Below are 22,782 nucleotides of genomic sequence, written 5' to 3' on the forward strand. Positions count from 1 at the left end.
TTCTCGTGTTTGACAGAAACATTGAAGCTGCAGAATAAAAACAGCTGACCTTTATGATGAAACAAAAAGGGACAGAGTGACATTTGTCTGCACTCAGGCCCTACAATAAATAAAGACACAAAAACAAGAGTGTGTTCCTCTAAAACTCTGCAGCTGCTGCACACACTCTTTCACAATAAAACGTCCTCTTCCTCTTTCAGGCCAACTCTTGGCTTTCCGACCGTCTGCCATGGAAACCTCTGCGGTTTCAGTCCCAGACTGACTGGTCCTGCACCGAGGACGGCAGCTCTGTCAAGCTCCCACAGGGAGAACGCCCTCACCGAGCAGGCCGAGGCCTCCAGTCTGTGGACGTCTTTGGGGACCAGCATCCACAACTGAAGCCATGAGCGGTCAGTGATGCCGCTTTAATAGAAAACCAAAGTCCCAGCCTCAAATGTCTCATATTTTCTAATGTTTTATTTATATAGTAAAAAGAAAAAAGAATATGAAGGCAATTTTGAAAAACCCACCCCACCCACCAAGCCTGATGTTTTACTCATGACCACCTTTCCAGTCTTTAATTTAATTAGGATGTTTGTTTTTAACCTTTGATTTGTAGATTTTTCTTTAACTGTGTTTTCTCCTTTAAACCACGACTCGATGTTTTGGTTCACACGTAGAAATATCTGGATGACTCGCTCACCTTCAAACCACATGAAGAGAATCTCGTAAAAACACTGAAGTTAATACTGCGATTTTATTTTCAAAATAAGTCGCGTTTTTCTTGAATACAAAGAAGCAGTTTGTTGCTGCAACGTTTTTATCTGTGCTGGAGACAGATAGAAATGTCTATTCTATATATGAATGCTTCGCGTTGATACTGTGTGTCGTGCTTCTCTGAGGTTCATCACTAACAGTAAATCTCAGACTCACCACTGAGAGTTCTACGGCCTGCTTTGGCCATTAGGAGGAACTCTCATTTATACAGTTTTACATATAAGGCAATAATCGGATTGCTGCCTTCATATGTTCCCTGCTTGCAGTGAAACATGCTGGTCGTATCCTCTTCGTCCGCCTGAACTGAACTTGGCAAAAGAGATTTTGACCATAGCCCCCTCGGCTTGGAACGGACTGCAGGAAACGACTCTCATCAAGTGGTTTGAAATCTAAACTAAGAATCCTTGAGGCCAAGTCCACAACATGCAACTGTTTCAATTAGTTTGTCATTTTAACTGAATTTTATTGAATTATATTATTTTTTTGTAAATGTTATTTATTTTTGCATGCGTGTTTTTGCTGCCTGAGTTTAACTGAGTAATTTTTGTAAATGTGAGACACTTGCTGTTGCCTGTCGTCGCCAGGTCTCCCTTGAAAAATAGGTTTTTAATCTCAATGGGATCTTCCTGGTTAAACAAAATAATAATAATTATTGGCAGAAATAGCCTTCGGAACTGCTGGAGCCTTAAAGTTCTGCCTGCGGATCAAACATGTTTCTACACACATTCACCTGTGTGGGCTTCTGTGTTTGTGAGTCTGACACAGGTGTGTGTGCTGCTGACTTATAGATGTGAACTTGACCCCAGAGCGGGCCGTTAGCTGCGGTTAACCCGGACAGAGCGTGACTTTAACGGCGGTTTGGCCTCTACATTTAGCGGCTGAGCTGTGAGAGAAACACCAGGTGCTGTTGCTCGCCTCACCGGAGCTCACCTAAAACCTGTGGAGAGGAATTAGCTGATCTGTAAAAACTAAACTTTGTAAAACTAATGCTAACAACAGCTTGTGGGTTAGCATTGCGCTTAATTAGCACGAGTGTTAGCAAGCGGAGGTGACCTTACAGTTAGTAACAGGTGTGTCTGTTTTAAGCCGTGAGCTTCTCCCGGTAGGACGTTCAGATACAGGTAAGCGTGGGTGACGTATTATAACTGAACAGGTGAACTGTGGAAGCTAACGTTAGCTGTGAGCGCTGCTTTTTTTGCGCGGACACAAAATGGCGGGCCAGCGCCGCTTTAGCACAGAGCGAAATTGGAAATTTCCGTGTTACCTGCGGAAACTGAGAGCGCTCACAGACTGTGTTGAACACCACGAGGCCACTGAGGCCTCCTCTTAAATTCGGCTGACCTTTGAACCACGAAGCGAGATTAATTAAATTTTTATCTGCGTTTCCGGCTCAAAGACGGGAGATATCTGTGTGAGTTAAACAGCTGTGTAAATGAACAGGGTCGCGTGTGGGCTCTTTGAAGAATGCCGATATGAAGGCAGACATCAAGAAGTGGCAGTTTTACCGGAGCTGCTGCTTTTTCCGCTTTCCGTGCTGAATGAAGCTTTTTATCCTTTTGAATCAGGCGGCAGGTGAACAGGGTCCGGCATCCAGAGGCAGATGGAGTCATCAGAGCCAGGTTCGTTTCGCCCCAGAGGAACATCGACGGTGTCCCTGCACGAGCGGTGAGTTACCATGACCTCCTGCGTCCTGCAAAGTTAAAGGTCAGGCACACTGTGCTGACGTTCCCTCCTCTCTCTGCCGGCAGCTTCTCCAGAGTCCTGGTGGAACAGCAGACCTGCTCCAGGTTGCATCAGAGGGCATCCGCTGCCCTGCCCGTGGTCCTGCTGATGAAGTCAGCTCCCTTATCGCTGCTTCTTCCACAGGTGAGTCCCAGAGGGGTCACAGGTCACCTGTGAAGAAGGGCGGCCCAGGTGTTCATCGGAGGACCACCGGCCTGCTCGTCTGACACGCTGCAGCCGCCACGTGGAGTTGAAAACAGTGAAACCATCCCTGGCGCGATGGGGTCGTGAGGTGTTTGTGGGACCAAACCAGTGTGAGGTTTTGTTCGACATCCTCGTGAAATCAAACGACAGCGAGTCTGAAACTCTGTCGCAATCTTCTTCCCTCTTTGGTATAAACATGGGCGGGGTTAATGATGCATTTGGTGCAGAATTCCATGGCAACCTGTACTGGATAGTTACGATAAAGTCATTTTTGCCATCGTACGTGAAAAACCTGCGGTGCATCGAGTGCATTCGTTATATCGCCCACACGGGTCACCGCTGCGTCATCATAAGGGTTCTCAGCATGTGCACACTCGTCCGATTTTACAAGTGGATGGCGAGCTACTGCACCGTAAAAGCGAGCTGCTGTGTCTCTGTGTTGCAGGCTGCCGGGAGCTCTGAGAGGGCGGAGCATCGTCACCTGAGGAGGAAGAGGAGCGTCTGGACTCGACTCGGCTGGCAGCGGGTAACTCGCCGCCCGTCAGCCTCTGCGCATCAAGGCTTCTGGAGCTTCATGAACAAATACAGGTGGAGAGCGCGGGTCACCTCCACCTGCAGGCGTGAGTATCTGAAACACGGCGCGCAGTGGGCGGGGCAGCAGTGTGTGGCCTTCTTCGCTAGACTGAAGCTGCAGTAGAATTCTCACCTGTGCTCCACCTGTGCGTGCGTTTCCTCTGCAGGAGCAGTAGGTCTGAGCGGTCGACTCGGGAGGCGGAGCCAGCTGAGACCGCTGACCTCAGGTGAGTTTCTCAGCACAGCTTCATGCTGAGCTGTGGAGAAAAGGTTGGTGCGATTTGGCCTGTTAGGCGGGGTTAGGAGAGCTGCGCTCTGATTCGTGCATCTGATGGCACAGCTACTGTCTGCCAGTTAAATTCAAAGACGTTTAAATACAGCTGGAGGGCTGACCGCCAGGGGGGCGTGTCCCAGTAGCTCGACTAAGCTGACCCCTACTGAGTCAGAGCTTTGAAATCTCCCCTCCTCAAAGGTTAAATGTTTAGAGGTCAAAGGCCCTTTGCCAGAGGCTAACGGTTGCTCTGGTGCACTGGCTGTGTCCCAATTCAGGGTCTGCAGCCTTGACGGTGCTCAAGCACCACTAAGAAGTGCGAGGCCTGTGAAATGCAACCATGACACCAACTGCTGGAAGCATTTCAGACAGCTTTATTTGAAAGAAAGAAAGGAGAAAATCTTTTGTTCATGTGTTTGTTTTTACATGAGCTGTGTTTGATTAGCTGAGTATCTGAGACCACGGGACTGAAACATGATTGTTGGGCTTCATTCCTGTGCTGAACAGTCATTTAAGATTAGCTAGAAAATAACAATGAGCTGATGTTGTTCATGAGACTAAAGTCATCTCACTGTGGTAATTAAATATAATATGGCCAATATTATAGTTATTATTATATTATGATTCATTACAGCAGTGAGCTTGAACTCTACTTTGAGTAAAGATTCAAGTTGCAGTTATTTACATTTCCAATCACCTTAAATCTTCACTCAAAGACAGTCAAGCATGACAGTCAGGGGTCCTTTTGTCCCTCTGTGGGGGGTCACTCCCACTAGGTTTATATCTGGGACTCTCCGCCATTTGACCTTAGAACTGAAGAAGCTTCTCGGATGAGAGGTGAAACGTCTTCAAGCAACTCAAAGAAGTCCAGACGCTTTTCTTTGCAAGCTCCTTAGACTACGATGACCTGGATGACTGAGAACCTTCACAGACACACGTTAAAGTCCGTTTGGCTCGACACCACCGAACAGAGGCAGCAATATAACATAGCTAACATTAACAGTGCAGTGAATCCTGCTTGTGCCGTGATGTTCAGGGGTCCGTTCTTCGTACCTCGCTTACTACATCCAAGACCAAATCATCGCGCTAACCGTGAGCTCGCTAATCCGGTTCTCCGAACACACCTGCTGTTGACGATTAGTACAGCTGGATGAAGTAATGTGAGATCACTGGGTGTCGTAAAAGGGGCTACGCATCGATAGTAGAAACATTGATCGGCAACCCTCTGATTGGTCGGCGAAAATGTCGAAGGAGCGCGCTCGGTATTTTTCGGCAGCAGAGCAAGAACTCTTGAGTGAGGGATTTCAGGAGTTTCAGAGTTTAATTAAAATGCAAGGGAACACTGCAAAGGCTGCAAAAGCAAGGAGAGAGGGCTGGCAGGAAGTTGCTGACAAATTAAACTCGTAAGTGATTTAATAATAACAATAATAATGGAGTGGATTTATATAGCGCTTTTCAAGGCACCCAAAGCACTTTACAATGCCACTATTCATTCACTCTCACATTCACACACTGGTGGAGGCAGCTACGGTTGTAGCCACAGCTGCCCTGGGGCAGACTGACAGAAGCGAGGCTGCCATATCGCGCCATCGGCCCCTCTGGCCAACACCAGTAGGCGGTAGGGTAGATTTATTATATTACACTATATTATCCAATATTGGATAATATAGTGACTTATAATACAGACTGATAATACAGGACTGCAAACCGAGCAGCATCACTGACTTTCAGCTTGTTGTGTTTGTGGATATATGACCGACTTTAATTATCCACAAAATCATCACATTCTCTGTCAGATTAAGCTCAGCTATTGAACGGCGCATATTTAAAGGCTTTAAAACCAAGTTAGTACAAACGTCGCTAATGTCACATGACTCTGCCGACATGTGACCAACAGTCATGTTTTAATGTTCTTCATTATTAAACATTCGCACATAAATAAGTGACATCATATTCAGTACTTACTTAAAGTTTACTCTTCAGCTGCTCCGCTTCCGCCGTGTTTTCCGGCAAAATTATCCACACCCACCGCCGCGCTATGCATTCTGGGATATGTTGGGCCACGAAGTCTACACCGCCACAGCCTTAAAATTCAGGGAAATGAAGGACGCATTTGAGGGCCGCATTTGGAGCAGCCTTTGAATTGGGACAGCCTTCGTTGTGCCGCTGTGACGTAATCGGCCTTAAAATGCGGCCTTTAAGGCTGCAGACCCTGAATCGGGACACCGCCTCTATGGCTGGAGCTCGGGGTTACCTGTACCTAGTACAGAGGGGGAGGGGCTTCCACAGAACATTGCATGGTTATATTTACAAGCTCATGACTTTGTTCTGGCTTGGCTTTGACACCCAACAGGAAATGACCATGCGGGCCTTTATCCGCCCAGGAGGGAGGGGCCGAATGAGGGAGGGGCCTAAAGGGTCAGATAATAAAGAGATGAAGAAACTTCACGGTGTCTCTCAGGACACAAACGCACAAGAACCAACAGCAGGAAAACTAAAAGTGAATCATGTCTCCATGGAAACAAACCAAAGAGGGAGTGGCATTACATTGCTGACCTTTGACCTGCTGACTCCTGTTTGTGTAAATCTATCAATTTTGTTTCTGGCAGGACGAAGACGGCGCGGGGTAAAGCTGCGGATAGGCGGGGCCACCATTTCAAAGGGGCGTGGTGGCAGCAGAAAGGTGGTGCCAACGAAGAAGCAGCTGGACGCTGAGCTGGACGACTACATGTCCATGTCCCGGAGCCGACTGGACAAACAGCTGGACGACTACATGTCCACGTCCCGGAGCCGATTGGACGCCGAGCTGGACGAGTACATGTCGATGGCGGGACAGCCGCAGCCGCTGTGGGACTGAAACTGTGACGGGCGGGACCAAAGGTTTGTTCTTACTTTGGAACCGCCTCTCCAAGTGTACACGAGTTTTATTTGGTGACTGAAGGCCGCAGCTCTCAGGCTGCTGATTGGCTCCTGCTCTCAGGTGCATTAAGCATTTCTTTGTTTTCAAACCAGAGCGTTCAGTTTTCTGTTGGTTTGTATGTGTTCCTGAAGTGGTTGTGTGTCCTTCACTGACCCTCTGTGTGTTGGAATTTTTAATGGGTCGTTTGTAATTCTGAAGTTTTTGTTCCCAACATTTAAAAGAATAAAAGACGTTTGTTCGCTCTTGTCTGTACGCCTTCGCCGAGTCCTCAGAGCAGTTCATCGATGTGTCTGTCCTCTCGGCCAATCATCATCTCTCCAGAGACGAGGCATCGGCGACCGTTCGGTCACGAGCTGCACGTGTGCACTTCAGGTTACAAATCCACTTTGAGCTCCAAAAACCAAAATGCAGAAGCGGCGTCGACGAGGCCGCGAGCTGGGCGCCACTCCTCACTGAGCTCAGGTCAGCTGATGAGGAGTCGCCCCTGCTGGTAGGTTTGAAGTGCTTCGCATTTAAATGGGCTGAAGGAGGCGAGGTCGCTACAGATGCATCACCGACTTCCAGGCTACGTCCACAGTAATGCGTTTTCGTTTTTTGAAAACATTTTCTCTCCGTTTTGGCGTCCCGTCCACACTGAGGCGGCGTTTTCAAAACGCTGTCGAAAACAAAAAGATTTGAAAACAGTGCTTCGCGTCGCAGTGTGGACAGCAAAAACGCAAACTTTCTAAAACGATGACGCATGTTAGTCATGTGATGCAGTCATGTGGCCAATTAAACAAAGGTAGCGGAGGGCGTTACACAGCAGCTGTTCTGTTTGACAGCCCTGTTAAAGATGAACATCAGTCTGCACGCGCTCCAAAAAGCTTTTCCTCAAATTCTTTAACTCTCACTCGCTTTTGCAACTTTGTACTTTTGTGTTACTCGCAGCAACGACTCCACCTCACTGAGTCCATTTAACAAACTCGCTGCTTTTCCTCCACATTGATAGATTTGAAAACGGCGTTTTCAGGCGGAAACGCCATTTTCAAATCTATCCGGGCCAGTGTGGACGTAGCCTCAGGAGACTGAACCCTCGAGACCGTTTTACCCTTCCTGTCATGTGACTCCTGTCATGTGACTCCTCTGGTGCTGGACGTTCGTGTTAAACAGGGTTTCTGATGATGAGCTCAGGCTTCTCCTGCATGTGCATGATGTCAGGCAGGACGTTTTCAAAGGTCTTCACCTTCCTGCTGGTTAGTGGGAGGAGCTAAACTGTCTCGTTTGACACAGATGAGGTTTTCTTGTCATGTACAGATAAACAGTGTAGCCACATTGACCCATAATGAAACTGTTTAGCTTTACATGAGCAGATAGAAAGTGTGCAGCTGAAAGAAGCAGCTCGAACGAGCCCTGCGCAGATTCTCAGACTGAAGCGTCAGATAGGACGCACACATTTCTGACACGCGATTGAACAGAAGAGCCTTAAAAGCTGAGATCATGTGATCAGGAGCAAAAGTTCCTGTCTTATCTGTATTTAGCTGGAGGAAGCTGTGGTTCAACCACTGTTTGATTTCTGACAATTATTCAAACAAGACAATTTATAGAACTCAGAAGCTTTGAAAGAGCAGAACACCTGATGCCATCAGCACAGAGATGACAGGAGATGCTGTGGTCTCATCATTTGTCCTGGAGGCAGAACTGGACCTCGCCACATCCTTGAGGTGGCAGAGCTGATGACAACACTTGATTCACACAGACGGTAAAAGATGTCTCTGATAGATACGATATTTAAAACAACACCAGTAATCCCGAACAGGCCTTTGATCCAGTATAACCAGTACGGTGTACTCTCCAGAGTCTGCTGCCATCAACATGTCACCACACACTTTAAGTAAAGCTGTTTCAGTGCAGTTTGTGGGAACCAGACTGGAAAATGTCCAGAACATCGTTTTTCTCCAAAACGTTGGTTCAACTACAGAAGCTGGGAGCTGAGCCAGTATCAAGAGACGTGTTGGTTATTTCCAGTTGAGACCAGTAGACTCAAACACACTGATGTCCTGTAAGGAGCAACGTGTGCGGCAAGTCAGCTGACGTGCACGCACAGTTTAGAGCAGGGGCGTCAAACTCAAGGCACACGTCAGGTCGCGGGCCAAACAAGATAAACATTCACTGAACACAAACTGTTTTTTAAACATAAATATGAATAAAACAGACAGGAATATTATTCCAGATTAAATAAACTTAAAAAAATAAACTTTATCTTTAAATATTTTGCTCTTCATAAAAATATATCCTGTCAAAATAATGCAAGTTAGAAATAAGGACATGCTGCCAAAACCTAAGGAAAAGTAAATGAGAGCAAACACAAGGTTGGAGCCGCATGCAGACGGAGCTGCAGGAGTGGAGCTAATAAACTGTGCGGGCCATTCAGTGTCTTTCCCTGAGTGCATCATTACACTGCAGCTGCATCTGAATCTGCACAGGTGCAGCTCAGCAAAGTGCGCTGACTTGGTTCAACATGACTTGGCAACAGGGAAAGTGAGGCAGGCTGCACTGGTGCATTAGTGACAGCTTCACTGCATCATACATGTCCATGAACTGACAGGTTTCCTTGCTGAGCTCAAAAACTCTATTGAGAACTTTTATCCCGACTCAGCCAGCAGAGCTCTGCATGAAGGAATGTCAGCAAACTCTGAATCTACTTCCCACATAAAAGACTGAAACTGACGGTGATTTAAACTTTTAGCTCAGATCAAATGTACGGTCTGCGTCACGGTGATCATTACATGCTGCCGCTGTCACTTGATGCTCGGGTACCAGCCTTGCTCTGACCACGAAGGACCGCCGAACTGAAACTGTGAGTGCTGCTCTGACCTCTGACCCCTGACCCTGCAGCGACAGATGTTCTACATCTGTAAACAAGAGCACTGACCAGCTCTCTGTCCTCCCGCCCTCACCTCGTCCTGCAGGACAGCAGAGAAGGAGCTTGAGACGGACGCTGAGGGAGAAACAGGTACCGGAGCTGAGTGCAGCTCAGGTGTGACGCTCAGTTCACCTACTTAAGTAACCGAGCGTCGAGGAGGAAACACGGCGGCTTTAATTGGATTGGACAGATTTCCTCCGACCCTCGCGTTCATTCCTCACGCCACGCCCACACAGCCAGGACTTTACCTGTGACATCATCTTAAACGCCACACCAGGGGGAGGGTCTATGGACATTCTTTGCTGCGTCTTCACCTCAGCGCAACTGGAGACCACAGACTGTATATAAAAGATGGCTTGTTTGTGGACATCGGAGGAAGTGAAGCTGTTGGCGGTTTGGTGTGTGTCTGTAGGCGGGCTCTGATCTTACCTGCTAGACCCTGACACGCTGAGCCTTCACGTGATTCTCACTTAATTTTTCAGGTGAGGCCACCTGTTGGGTGTTTCAGGTGTGACTCTGTCACTAAACGGTTAATCTGCCTCCTGAAACACTTAATCTTTTCCTCATGTAGAAGAATTACAGAAACATCACTGATGACTCGCCTGAAGAGGCGGTACCTCTTCAGGTATTACAGTATTTGTGTAGCATGTCTGAGCTGACGGGCAGGAGAATATCACCTGTTTCCAGAACTCGCCTGTCGTTGGATGGCGACAGTTTTGTTTTGTTGCTGTTTCTTTGCACAGAGGCATCGTCACAGCTCGTACCTTCAAAACGAAGCAACCGTAATCAGGGTAAAGGTCACCTCCTCACTGAAGGGGGCGCCGTTTATCAACGGTAAAGCTCAGAGAGCCATGTGCACGATGGCGTCTGTTCAGCTGGAGTCGCTCCACAGTGGACGTGAAATAGAAATGTTTATATTTAACCAATGATATCAATAAAAAGTTATTATTTATTAGAATTATCAGCAGAAAATAATCAGGCTGGACTTTAAACACCATCATCATCATCGTCACCATGACTGGTTTCTCGTTTGTTTGTTTAAGGCCTTGAGCTAAAAACAAATGTGACATTTAAATGGATTAAAATAGAACCGTGGGCCCCGTGTGAGGAGTGGATCACGTGTCCTGGGTTGACCCCGACCAGAGCGGCGAACCCGCTCAACTCTGACACCTGACCCAGTCTCCGGGTGCCAGCTGGCCTCAGACCCCCCCCCCCCCCCCCCCCGCCACTGCCGCCTCACACGGGATGTGACAGCACTGAAACTCGAGCAGCGACGACGTCCTCTGCGTGTCATCCGCTCACGGCTACTTTTATTTTTCGTGGATTCAAAAAACGCCTCCATCCCCGCTCCCGTCACCTTCACCAAGCGTGCCTGTCTGCTCTGAAACCATCCAGGACTCTTTCGTATCTCCAAGAGCGCCTGAACGCTGCTGCAGGATTGCTCTCCCCCCGCTTCAGGACACCTACACCAGGAGATGCCGGACTAGAGCAGCGCAGATACTGAAGGACCCGTCCCATCCTGGCAACAAACTGTTCCAACTTCTGCAATCTGGTAGAAGGTTCCGCATCTTCCGGGCAAGGACAGAGAGACTCAAGAGGAGCTTCTATCCCCAAGCCATCCGTGCCCTAAACACACACACCCGCCCTCTCACATCATCTATAATTGACTGAGACAGGACTCTTCCAGACACTAAACCAAGGCACAATGTACATTTCAATTCCTTTAATTTTAAATATGTTTATATTGTCTATCCTGTAAAATAGTCAGATGTCTATTCATATTAATGTACAGAATTCACCTGCTTGCTGCTACTACTGCACATTCACCCAGTGTATATACTATATGTGTGTATATATATATATATATAGTGTTCTTCCGCTACACCCCCCCCCCCCCCCCCCCAATTTTTGCACATGTCGAGGAGCGTGTCAGACTACATTTCACTGTGTGTTATACTTGTATAACTATGCATGTGACAAATAAAGAACCTTGAACCTTGAACCGAGCGCTGCACACGATGGGCGCAGCGGCGAGGTCACGAGACGCTCCCAGGCAGGACAGCGGGCTCCCTGTCAGGAGACACGTAGAGTCTGTTCTGACCTGAAGGAAAGATCTGGAAGCAAAGATGAAGTGATGGATGAAGGTGATGAAATGGGTGTGACGATGGCAGCTCACGTTTGAGTTCACGCTCAGAAGACGTTTTCGGACCAAGAGCTGACCTGAGAGCGGCTCCGCCTCCTTGATCCCTGACGTCAGGATACTCACACATCTGATCACTCGCACACAACAACATGTGTTTAGAAACACTCGGCGTGGGTCACATGATATCAGGAGCCTCAGCAGCAGGTTATTTCTGTCCCGCACGCTGTCTGCAGTCCTTCTAGGAAGCTGGCAGCTGGAGTGTCTGGATTTAGACGCTGAGCACATCCACGGCATGACGCTGCAGATTCCTCTGCTGCTCTGCACCTGCATGGGTGACCAATCAGAGCTGAGGAGGCGGGGTTACAGAAGTTCAACTTCCTGTTCCCTAGCCAGAAACAGGCGGTCTCTAACGAGACCGCTGCCAAAACATTCTTCTCGGGACATGTTGGTGAAGCTGAGAGAAAACGTTTAAACAACACGAAATGTTGGTCAGAATCAAACGGTGTGAATTAAAGATTGTTTGAACTCCAGCTGCTGCAGATGTTTCAGTGGCTGGTGCTGTGGGCTGGACTCGGGGAATCGACGCCCACTCGTGCAGCTGCTCTCCGTGTGCTGCTCCAAGCCTTCATCATCATCGTGACCACGACACTGATGATGATGATGATTCTGTTACTGTTGTTCTCGCAGTCTCAGATGCTGGACCTGCACTGTGTCCCTGTGGCCAGCAGGTGGCGCTTCTGTCTTTAGCCTGTTGGTTGGTGGGAACTGGAGCTGCAGGTGCTGCTGGTTTCTGCTGGTTTCTGCTGGTTTCTGGATAACTTAAAATGAATTAGTTCAATTCGGGCTGGGAGATGCTCCTGCAGCTGTTTGATCAACATGACTGTAAAAACCTGATTACACAGTTTGAGTTCTTCTTGTTTTTATGATGAGATGACTTTTTGTCTGTCGTCTCTCTGGTTTCTTGCCCTCTGACCTTTGAAAGCAGGGCTTCACTTGTCTGTATAAAGTTGTGATTCCTTATTTGGCAGCGAGCAGACGATTGGTCCTGCAGCGCTCTCTCTGGCCCATGTGCTCCGCCTCAGTCTCAACAATAACAAAAACAACTTCAACCGTTTTGGCTGCAAGAGAGGGAGGTGGGGCAGTGGCATGTTCTCAGAAACTGAGACTGAAGCGAGTCGGTGTCCAGAGGAACAGGCCGGCGGATAACAGCTGGCCTCGGCCTTCAGTTTGTGTGCAGCGTGACGCTTTAACACAGCTGCTCGCCGCGTGCTCATCAGTGTATTTGTTTTGAGGGCTTTGTGTTTCTTTGAGTCTTTCTTTTCCTCTGTCTTCAGTTCACTTCCTGTTTTATTTTGAAGACCAGATTATGTGTTTTTACTTCCTTCCTCTGTTCTTGTTCCCACCTGTGCAGGTGTGAGGTCACCTGTTGGCACTGCGTTGCGTGGCGGCGTGCAGCCAGCGTCTTTCCTCAGAGCTGCTGCGTTCCTCAGGTGGAAATGCACTGAGCAAGCGTCCAATCACAGTCGTCGTCAGCTCAACCTGCGGGTACGTTTCTGGTTTCAGACAGAGCAGGAACTGAGGGGCTGGATAGAGCAGCAGTGTCAAATAAAGAAGCATTATTGTGAACTGTGACTCATACAAAGCTGCTCTGATAGGGTTTGACAACAAAATGAGCAGTCCACCTTAAAGTCCACCTTAAAAACCGTTGAGAGCAGGTGAGGAACACCCTCTCAGACCCTCCATCTGACACCGTGTGTGTCACTGGGAAAGCTCAACGTGCAGGGTGTGTTCACACACGTATGCATACATACCCGGGGTGTGTTATATAACTGTAGAGGTGTCGCCCCATCAGTCATATCAGCTCTGTTTATCAATCCCACAATGCCCCGGGGCTGCTGAGGAGAACCCCTCACCGCCCACGTACATCCACGCTCACACACAAAGCACGTGGTGTGTGTGGCGGTTTCATGCACTGTTATGTAATCCATGTTTTTACTTGTGGCAGAGCACAGGGTTCAGCTTCAGCCTGATGGAAATGCTGACTTCAGTACAAACATGGCGGAACCAGCAGGAGGGCGGGGCCGACGGCGATTTAATGACAGTCATTAAACGTCCACCGTACACAATGACAGAGTGTACTCAGAGGCTTCACCTCAGCGTGACCGCAGCTCACTGCAGTTCCTCTGGTGTCCAGCAGAGGCAGCAGTGAGTCAGACCCCACAGACATTGTTCAATAAACATGTTTACAGTCTGAAGCAGACGCTGCGCCTTTCTCTGGATGATTTCCACCTTCATAACACCTGTGCGGGGGAAGAGGTTTCTAAAACTCACCTGTGTGCATTATTAGAGGCGTGGTCTCTTTGACTGACAGGCAGCTGTAGCTGTTAGCCGTCTGGACCCTGTTTGTGCTGCTGGAGCCTCCTCTGACCAATGACACGGCTGCTGTGAGGGTACTGTATTAACAGAGCGCCTGAGAAAGCTGAGCTCTGGTTTTAATGAGTGAAATTCGAGGCTTTTGATTGGATGGTGCTGATTAGCAGGTCTCTGTGTGTATGATGCGATGTTTGTCGCTCAGAGCGAGGAGCGGGCGAGCTGCTAATCTGCTGTAATGAGAGGATTTAATGGGAGTCATGTGACATGTTTGTTTTCGGTCTGACTGACAGGAAGCAGATATCATCTGCCGTCTCCATCTGGGCTCTGACCTCACCGCCCCAGAGTGCGAGTGGGGTGGAGTCGGCTGATCTGGGGGCTCAGTGCACGTTGAAACAGAGAGGAGTGTCTATAGACTTTTGGCCGGCCGAGTAAAGCTGAAGGAGGCTTGTTTGCTTTCTGCTCGCCTCGCCTTCTCTGTGTTTACAACTGCAGGGACTCATAAATCCTGTGATATCACTTCCTGCCATGTGCAGCCGCCTCACATTCCTCGTGGAGCGGGGGAGCTTCCCCCTCTCTCTGAATGAGGAAACAAACTCGGAGAACCCGAGCTGCTGGCGGCGCTCCCACTGCTATCAAAGTTGATCCTCCGGGGACAGGGGGGCGGGGACAGGGGGGCGGGGGGGGGGAGCCGATGACCACAGCCAGCAGGAGGGAACCAAACACAACACACACTGTGAACCAGGAGCTGACTGAGTCCAAACCTGGGATTCAAAAACAAATTCACTGAAATGAATCCTCCAATCAGCACCCAGAAACCACTGCGTTTAACACCGCAGGGCTTCCTGTCAGTAACCTTGCAGTTCACCTAGGGGGCGCTCTGGCATGTTTCTCAAGCTCAACGGCTAAAACAAAGATTATTTTAGTTTCCAGGAAACCAGCCTGGAATAAACCACCAGTCCCGCAGTTCCTCTGGTGCCCAGCAGATGCAGCAGTGAGCCAGTCCCCACAGACTCCCGTGTCACCGTTGGCATGTTCATGATGTGAAGCAGCCGCTGCTTTGGTCTCTGGGTGTTTTAATGATGTCAGCTGGCTCTGAGATGGCCCTGCTGATCCTACACAAACACAGGAGCGCACAGCCAAACCCTCGCTGGCTGCAGCAGAGGAGGCGACCTCTGAAACAGCCTCGCTCAGGTGTTGACGTGCAGACAGGAAGCACTCGGTGCGCCGCTTTATTGCACGGTTCACATTAACAGTGTGAGGTTCTGCTGTCGGCATGAACATGGCTCCATGTGAAACTTTCACCTGCGAGGACGTGCTTTCATCACAGCGAGCTCTCATTTTCAGTCTGACCTGGTTTTTATAAACATGTAATAGACATGTTATACCTGACAGCAGGCTGAGCTAACTGATTCACTCTGAAGGTTCGACCTTTACTCTGAAAATCCAGCGTTACACACAAATCTGGCTTCAGCCAGTCTGACCTGACACGTTACAAACAACGCTTGTAACGTATCATGTGTCTGTGTTTACAAATCGGACGTAATAAGCAAGGGGCGGAGCTGGCTGTGAAACCTCACTGGTGAGGCCTTGTGATTGACAGGTCTCTCATAAGAATGAAGACTTCAGATGTTTCTGCACTGCCTTCAGTTTCCAGAGCGTCCATGTTTCATCCTGCCAGTCTGTCGTTGGTGACGTCATTGTTTGAGCACGTCAGAGTTTGGGGGCAGTCCCCAGGTGACTGTGACGCACAGGAAGGAGGTGCTTGGATATCTGTGGGAGAACTATGATTGGTCAGCAGTAAGCATGAAAACATGAAGGCATCGGGACTGATGTAGTGCAGTGGTGCTAGCAGGACCCAACCACTCCAACGTCAAAACCTAACCCTGACCAATCAGATCATCGGACGGGACACAGGTGGAACAGGTGGCAGAGTGTGCTGTGTCAAAGGGGGTGTCCAAATTCATGGGCTGCATCCTCCTGAGGACGGGTTTGTAGGCCGATTACGTCACAGCGACGCGCCGAGGGCTGTCCGAATTCGTAGACTCCTCCGAATGCAGCCGACAAATGCGTCCTCCTTTTCCCCGAATTTGAAGGATGGGTCGGGTGTGTCCTTCGTGGCCTACCATATCCCAGAACTCATAGCGCGGCCCAGCCAAACTCTAGTTTCCAGCGATGGCGGCCGCTACTAAGTTTTAAAATTACTCTTATTATTCTTTCTGGGTCACAAAATAAACTTTTAACACATTTTCAGATGAGAAAGTAGCTGTGTAAACATCAACTATCTGCTCGGTGTATCAAGACACCACATATTTGCAAAAGTGCTTCGACGTTTTCAGAGACGTCTTCTACCCACCAGCTCGATAGCTAGCCGGGAGCTCGAGGGTCACTGGAGCCGCAGAGAACGGCACAACTCCCGGCACATCATGTTCAGATCACCGCGGACTTTCGCTTCTCAGGTTAAACGTGATATATGAGTCACTTAGACAACCTAAAAATGTTATTGTTGGGCTTTTCTCAGTGTTTTATTTGTTCGTGAGTAAATCAGTTTGGCTGAGATTAAAGTTATTAGATTAGATTAAACGTTATTAATCCATCGGGTGATTTTCACACAGCTGAATAAACGTCAAACAGAAAGCTGATTAAACAGAAGTGTGAGACGGTCGAGAATTTACCCCAGTGTCCTGTTATATTTTAGATATCGAGGAGCAGACGGCCGAGTTTATTAAACTCCACAGAGACAGCGGTGACACAGATCTGAAGGCTAGACCGTCCAATTTCACAGCTGTTTACTTCCAGCCTACCCGACCTTCTGAGGACCCGGCCACGTAGACTGCGAAGGCCCATGAATTTGGACACGACTAAAATCTTCAAACATCATTCACAACGCCTCACTGTGAGGTCATCGCTGCTTGGCCCAAACGAAACCTTGAGAATGTTCTAGAACATGTATGTTAGAACGTGTATATTACAAGATGGACGCCCGCTGCCAAGCTCAGGTGTGAGTGAGGACAGCGGGATTGTGATAAGTTGAGCGCGTTCATCAGAGGACGGCAGACAGGTGAAGAGTACCCGTGTTTCACCTGCTCACCTGAACTGAGAGTGACTTCATCATTGCTCTGCTGATTACACGTTTCAAATAAACTTTATTGTTCACAGCCTGAAACGGTTCCTTTACAGCTCGCGCTTTATTTAAACATGGTCCAAAGACACTCAGAGCCAAAGAATGTGCTGCTGTTTCAGGAAGTGGTGACTGTTTTTACACACACACACGGAGGAAACCTCAGCCGAGCGCTCTGATTGGCTGCTGCACCACGTGTCTGCAGTGATAGTAGCTCCTTTTACGGTGGTGAGGCTCGTTGGCGACGGAGCATCAGGTTCAGACCGGCTGCTACTTCTCAGAAACAAACGTACACCGTGTTCCCGCGCGCGCGCGCACACACACACGGGACCTCCACCATAACAACAGTGATTTGAGTTTCCTGCCATGTTAATAAAGTTTATTGAATGGGGGACAGGAAGACAAACCGGAAACACTCCGGGATGATTTTATACGGGTGCAGAAGCGCGTGCCACCTTCACCTGAAGGCTCCCACAGTTCAGTGGACTCGTGAACGCGCATGGGCTAGCAGACAGCAGGGGGTAGCGTGTGCGCATGCTCCTCTGAGTGTCACACGGACTCGGGCCTTTGTTTGTTTTGCCTGCACACGCGCCGTTATGTAACGTCCGCGACGGCGGAGCGGCCCAATGCGCGCGGGGCCGGGGGGGCGGGACGGGAAGGCCCCGATTCGCGGGGCTCCGGTGCTCTCGTCCGGAGCTCTGGCACCGGAGCAGCAAGAGCGCGCCTGAGTGGATTAAGAGTAAACCGGAGCCTCGGCGCCGCGCTGTCGGGATCGGCTCTGTGTTTGGGTTCGCCCTGCTCCCCCGCCTCTTCGGGCACTTGGTACAGTCCGCAGCGCGTCAGCCATTGTTTACAAATGAACTGAGAGAGCAGCGAGGACACCGAGCACCCACACAGCACCGACCCGCACCAACACAACGAAGGACCAGACGGAGGACAGCCGCCATGCCGTGCCGGAAGCATGACTACCTGCTGCTGGAGCAGTCGGTGACCGTGGACTCAGCGGAGGTGGACGCACTGGTGACGCGGATCGGAGAGGCGCTGCAGCTGCACGGCTCCGCCCAAACGCCGGTGTCGGTGAGCCGTCTGCACGGCCTCGCCGGCGGCCCCGGGACCAAACCGGCGGCCGGCGGTGCAGGGGCTCCAGCGCAGGCGCGGACCGGCTGCTGCATGCGGCTCCGGAGCCGCCGCGGGCCGCGGGCCGGCGGCAGGCCGAGCCCGTACGGCGTGCCCGGCTCCGGAGACTCGGACTGGGACCGGATCCGCCCCTGGAACCGAAAGCGGCTCGGCGGGACGGAGGACGACCCGCACCGGCTGCTACAGGAGCTGCTGCTCTCCGGGAACCTGATCAAGGAGGCCGTGAGGCGGTTGCAGCTGTCCGCGGACTGCGGAGACTGAGCCCGGACACCGGGCACGGACTCACACCTGAGCCACTCACCGGAAACTCCGCTCGGACTTTTTCTAATTTCTCCGTTTGGTCGCGAGGCCGGCAGCTAGCTGAGCTATGCTAATGATGTTTATGTTTGACTGGGGGGGGGGTGCTCACCTTGAGGCCAGGTAAAGGTGAGGTTGCTGCCAGGCACACATGTGGCTGCTCTCTGCTTCACGAGGAAATGAGCAGCTGGGTTTGTTTACAGTCTCATGGTGGGGTTTTACCTGCACAGGTAGGGGGCCGGGCTGCCCCTTGGGCCTGTGTGGGCTCAGGTGCTCTCACCTGTGGGAACTCCCAGCAGGACTTGTGTTGTTGTACTTTTTGTTGTGTGAAGAATGCCTCTGCTCCGTACCGGAGTACCTGCCGTTCCTGAGTATTCAGGCTTTTGTTGTCTTAATAAACTCACCTGTTTTTTTTTTTCACACCTGTGCAGAGTGTCTTTGTCAGAGCACGGGCAGTGCTGTTACTGAATCACACCTGGACGAATACACTGATTGGACAGATCCATAAGACCGATCAGCTGATTAGCATAGGTAGCTTCAGACAGGTGTTACTGATGTGAAATCAGCTGATCTCACATCAGGAAATAACCTGGAAACACCTGCTGGTTTAACCTGCCACATTGTCCAGATGAGTCAATAGAGAGGTTTGATTCTAACTGCACAAGTCTGATGGTTTAAAGCTCAGTAATGAGCCTGCGTGCACGCACACACGCCCCCCCCTCCTCTTCCTGTGGACGACGTGGTCTTAGAGGCCACACGCTCATTATCAGCCTTTAAATACCCACCCCACCCCCACCCCTGTGTCACAGCAGGGTGACTCCTGCAGAAAAACATGTTTACCTGTGGTGGGCTGTGGGTCCTGCGGGCTGTGGCGCCCCCTGTTGTACCTGCTCTGTTACTTCATGGAGTCCTCATAGGAGCAGGTCCAACAGACTCATGGAGAAGAAATTCAAGAAAGTTACTTTATTTATCACAAATTTTCTGTTTTACAGAGGCCAGGAGGAGCAATCCAACTTTAAATAATAAAAGTAGGATGTCAAATAAAGAAAAAAATGGCCAATTAACTAGAATAAAAGATAAAATAAAGATCAATAATACACAGTAAAATGTTAAAGGCTGAAAAGAATAAATATTAGAAAAAAACCCAAAACATTACAATAAAATAAAAAATTTGATAAAGAATCTTTAAGTAAAAAAGCAGAGTGAGAAGTTAAATGATCCTCTGAGTAAACTGGGAATGAAAAAGTTGATTCTGGGCATGTGACATAGCGTGTTCATCATCTTCAGGTGAGTTCTTCAGTCTCAGCTGACTGCAGGTTTCCAACCTTATAAACAGGACATCTGCACAATGACTGAAACCAGCGGACTGACTAACAATGCTGTGTATGGTTTACATAAACAGGGTGCACCTCTAAGACCGATTGTCTGTATGATCAACTCGGTCACCTACAACATCTCCAAGTTTCTGGCTCAACCTCAACCCGCTGGTGGGCAGCTCTGAACACCACATCCAGAACATGTTGGATTGTGTTGAGAAGGTGAGAGACAGATGAACAGGCAGGTGAAACCATGATCTCGTACAATGTTACATCTCTCTTCACTTGCATGATGACCCCAACCGCAGCAACAGGACCGCTCTCAGCATCGACCTAGTGTGTTTGAACTGTGTCTCATTCCACCTGTTTCATATAAGGGTCAGTTCTACAGGCAGAAACATGGGTGTGCCGTGGGCTCCCCAGTTTCACCCATCGTGGCCAATTTGTACACGGAAGAAGTGGAAAAGTGGGCTTTGCTGTCCTACCCTGGAACACCACCAAGCCATTGGTTCAGACATGTGGATGACACCTGGGTGAAAATCAAATCTCAGGACGTTCCACAATTCACAGATCACATTACAGTAACTCTGTGGTCATCATGGTGATGATGGCCGCACAGCTCTCCTCCCAGAACACATGCCTGTGGAGAGTGCAGGAGGCGTCCTGCTCGATGCTCTGACCCTCTGGCTGTGACTCCCACCGTACCAAACCCGTGGACTCTGATCGTGCAGACATGCAGGATGTTTATGTGGTGAGTGTGGACATGAGTCCGAGGGCATGAGGAGCTGACGGGCTGTGGGACCGGTGGTCCGGAGGCTTTGCAGTGGTACACAGCTGTCTCCACGTGAAGTTTGCCAGCAGCTGATGAAGCACAAAAATGATGATAATGGTTCATCAGACGAAGACTTCATCACCTGAGGTCAGTTTTTATTCTAATGGAGTTCAGACTGAATCCAACCAATGAAATGTAATGTAGAGGCTCTGCAGTGCAATGACTGCATGCACGCACCAGAGGGCAGCACGACACCACGAAGCTTCTGTCCTAACGCCTCTGAACACCTGATCTGCTACAGGTGAGCAGGCACAGGTCACATGATTAAACTGTGCTAAAGGTCACTGCAGGGTCAGAAGTAGAGCTGAGGCGGATGGTGGTGAGTCATCAGCTGACTGACATCAAGAATCAAGTCATGAACACACGAGATAGAATATCAAGATGTATTTTAGAATGGAAACAGTTAAATGATGAGAAAGTAGAGCCGGGCCGGAGCACACACTGCTGTAGTCACTGACTGTGAAGGAGTGCTGAACCAACGCTGTGCCCTGCTGCCGCCAGCACACTGAAGGAACAGGTTCCTCTCTGTTGGAGAGTGGACAGAGAAAAGAGGGCTTGTTCTTCGCTTACTTTGTAAACTCGTGGTCGGCATGACCGATCCTCTGCCTCAGGTTTGATCGAGCGTCCATCATTAGAAACAGATCAGTTATGTTGAAAATTATTGACTGACTCATTCTTAGCAGTGGGTCGTCCAACCAGCTGATTTAGGTTTGCAAAGGTGAACATGGCTGGAAGCAGCATTAATGCCAGGCACTGAAAGCATGTCGCTACGACTGGAGGCTGAACCCTTACTTTTATTGGTTGTTGATTTTCTTCTTCTGTTTCGTGGTGTCAAAGCAGCCGGTGCTCGTCAGGATGCAGCGAATGATGAAACGAAGTTCTGCCTGTGAGCGCCGGCGCGTATCGCAGCAGATATTTTAGGACTGAAGCAGAGAGAGCTCCGCAGGGACGAGCAGCACTAATTTCACTTTGATGTGCGGCGTGAGTCACTCAGAGTTTGGCTGCCGGCTGGGCTCGTGTTTACTTTAATGTTTGGGACACGAAACACTGTTTACTCTGTGACGAGAGACATGACCCCTGAACAGACAGGATGTAAGCAGACAGACCTTCAGAGTAAAAGCTGCACCTGTTCAAGCCTGCTGGCTTTAAAGAGTTAAAAGAATCAGCAGCATGTTTGAAATAATGAAAACAGAGTCCGCAAGACGTCAGTACACTATATTAATGTATGTACTTGTATGCACAAGTACACTAGCAGGGAACTCTAACAATGTAAGCATGAAGCAGACGATGCAAATATCATGCAAAGGATGCTGGGAGCTTGAAACGGTGCTTTGTGCCTCTGATGTGGCGTCAGCGTCTCTGACACATGCTGATCCTCTGAAAAATATCAAAGTACAGAAAATTAGACCTTTCAGCAGCTTGAATCTGCCAGCGTCTTACCCAAACACCCTTCATCTCAGGCAGAGGCTGAGAATCAAACTGCCAACCCTGCTGCCTGGGCCCTTTAATGTTCAGTGGAAATCAAGGACATTTAACAACTTTCCAGGACGAAGGTTTTGAGCTGCTCTGCTGAGGAGAAGCTGTGATGAAGGAAGGAGAGGAGTCAGTTTCCTCTCTGAGACGAGCGCCATCAAATATTTACAGCTTTCTTCTTCTGCGCCTCGCTAAGCCTCCGTCAGCGTCCGATGAAGCTCTGACGATGCTCCGCCACTCTGACCCGATCGCAGTGAGGATGATTCAGAGCACAGAACAGCTTTGGCTCTGACCTCAGACCTAGCCCACCCCTCACGTTTAAATATAAAACGTGCTGTGTCTCAACCACAGCCTGTATATCAAAGATGGGGGGGGCACCTTGCCATCACTCGACGGCTCGGCTCTGACACGTCGGCATCTTTGTGGGCGCTGCTGCACAAACAGAAGCTCTGTGCTGGACTTTAATTGCATCGCTGTCAGCAGAGAAGCGATTGGTTCCACTTCGATGGCGTCTGCGTGTCGGCCAAGAGGCGGAGCTCCAGATGATGCTGAGGACATCCAGCATGACCCTCTGCCTTTACCTGCTGCTTCAGGTGTGGCACAGTGCCGATTGGACACTCACAGTGAAGCCGGCAGCTGCTGACAGGCGGCGTTTACTAGAGATGACAGGAAGTGATGTAAGCAGCAGCATCAGAGGGATGTTCAGTTCACGGCTTGCAGGAGCTCCTCACTGCCTCTAGTGTTT

The 22,782-nt window shown here is 49.5% G+C and overlaps 3 protein-coding genes across 18 annotated transcripts in view; 2 read left to right on the plus strand and 1 right to left on the minus strand.

Moving 5' to 3' along the window:
• The window catches only part of LOC147319859 (SMAD family member 4-like), a 34,757-nt gene extending 20,653 nt beyond the window's left edge, over window positions 1-14,104 (minus strand). The window contains exons 1-2 of one of the 6 annotated variants that reach the window (XM_086312665.1): window positions 13,823-14,104; window positions 11,345-11,815 (exon numbers count right to left, since the gene is read on the minus strand). The gene's annotated coding sequence lies outside the window, so the exon portion shown is untranslated. Of the gene's footprint in view, window positions 1-2,020; window positions 10,188-11,344; window positions 11,816-13,822 lie in introns of those variants that run through there. The other 5 variants (XM_086312667.1, XM_086312668.1, XM_086312669.1 and 2 more) reach the window with 5 other exon arrangements.
• Window positions 232-17,005, plus strand: LOC147319860 (uncharacterized). 11 transcript variants are annotated; one of them, XR_015131610.1, is made up of 8 exons: window positions 1,534-1,877; window positions 2,322-2,421; window positions 2,505-2,622; window positions 3,128-3,302; window positions 3,423-3,482; window positions 6,136-6,406; window positions 12,903-13,036; window positions 16,560-17,005. XR_015131610.1 is itself a non-coding variant. In XM_086312676.1 (7 exons), the coding sequence occupies exons 2-6, from the start codon at window positions 2,357-2,359 to the stop codon at window positions 6,381-6,383; spliced, it is 666 nt and encodes a 221-aa protein (XP_086168802.1). In that variant the 5' UTR covers window positions 1,534-1,877; window positions 2,322-2,356; the 3' UTR covers window positions 6,384-6,406; window positions 16,560-17,003. The 11 variants fall into 11 exon arrangements, 9 of the variants coding, with proteins under 9 accessions (XP_086168806.1, XP_086168807.1, XP_086168804.1 ...); XR_015131611.1 differs by lacking the exon at window positions 16,560-17,005 and adding an exon at window positions 13,497-13,650; XM_086312676.1 differs by lacking the exon at window positions 12,903-13,036 and having other exon boundaries at window positions 16,560-17,003.
• Window positions 17,006-17,788: 783 nt separating this feature from the next.
• On the plus strand, window positions 17,789-18,836 carry gbp (glycogen synthase kinase binding protein). The gene has a single exon (XM_086312684.1). The coding sequence runs from the start codon at window positions 17,928-17,930 to the stop codon at window positions 18,378-18,380; it is 453 nt and encodes a 150-aa protein (XP_086168810.1). The 5' UTR covers window positions 17,789-17,927; the 3' UTR covers window positions 18,381-18,836.
• Window positions 18,837-22,782: the final 3,946 nt, after the last annotated feature.

This window comes from Aulonocara sp. 'chitande type north' Nkhata Bay, linkage group LG11, assembly GCF_057382095.1.
Source record: "Aulonocara sp. 'chitande type north' Nkhata Bay isolate Kocher_YH1m ecotype deep benthic linkage group LG11, A_spYH_male_GT1.1, whole genome shotgun sequence".
Classification (NCBI taxonomy): Eukaryota; Metazoa; Chordata; class Actinopteri; order Cichliformes; family Cichlidae; genus Aulonocara; species Aulonocara sp. 'chitande type north' Nkhata Bay.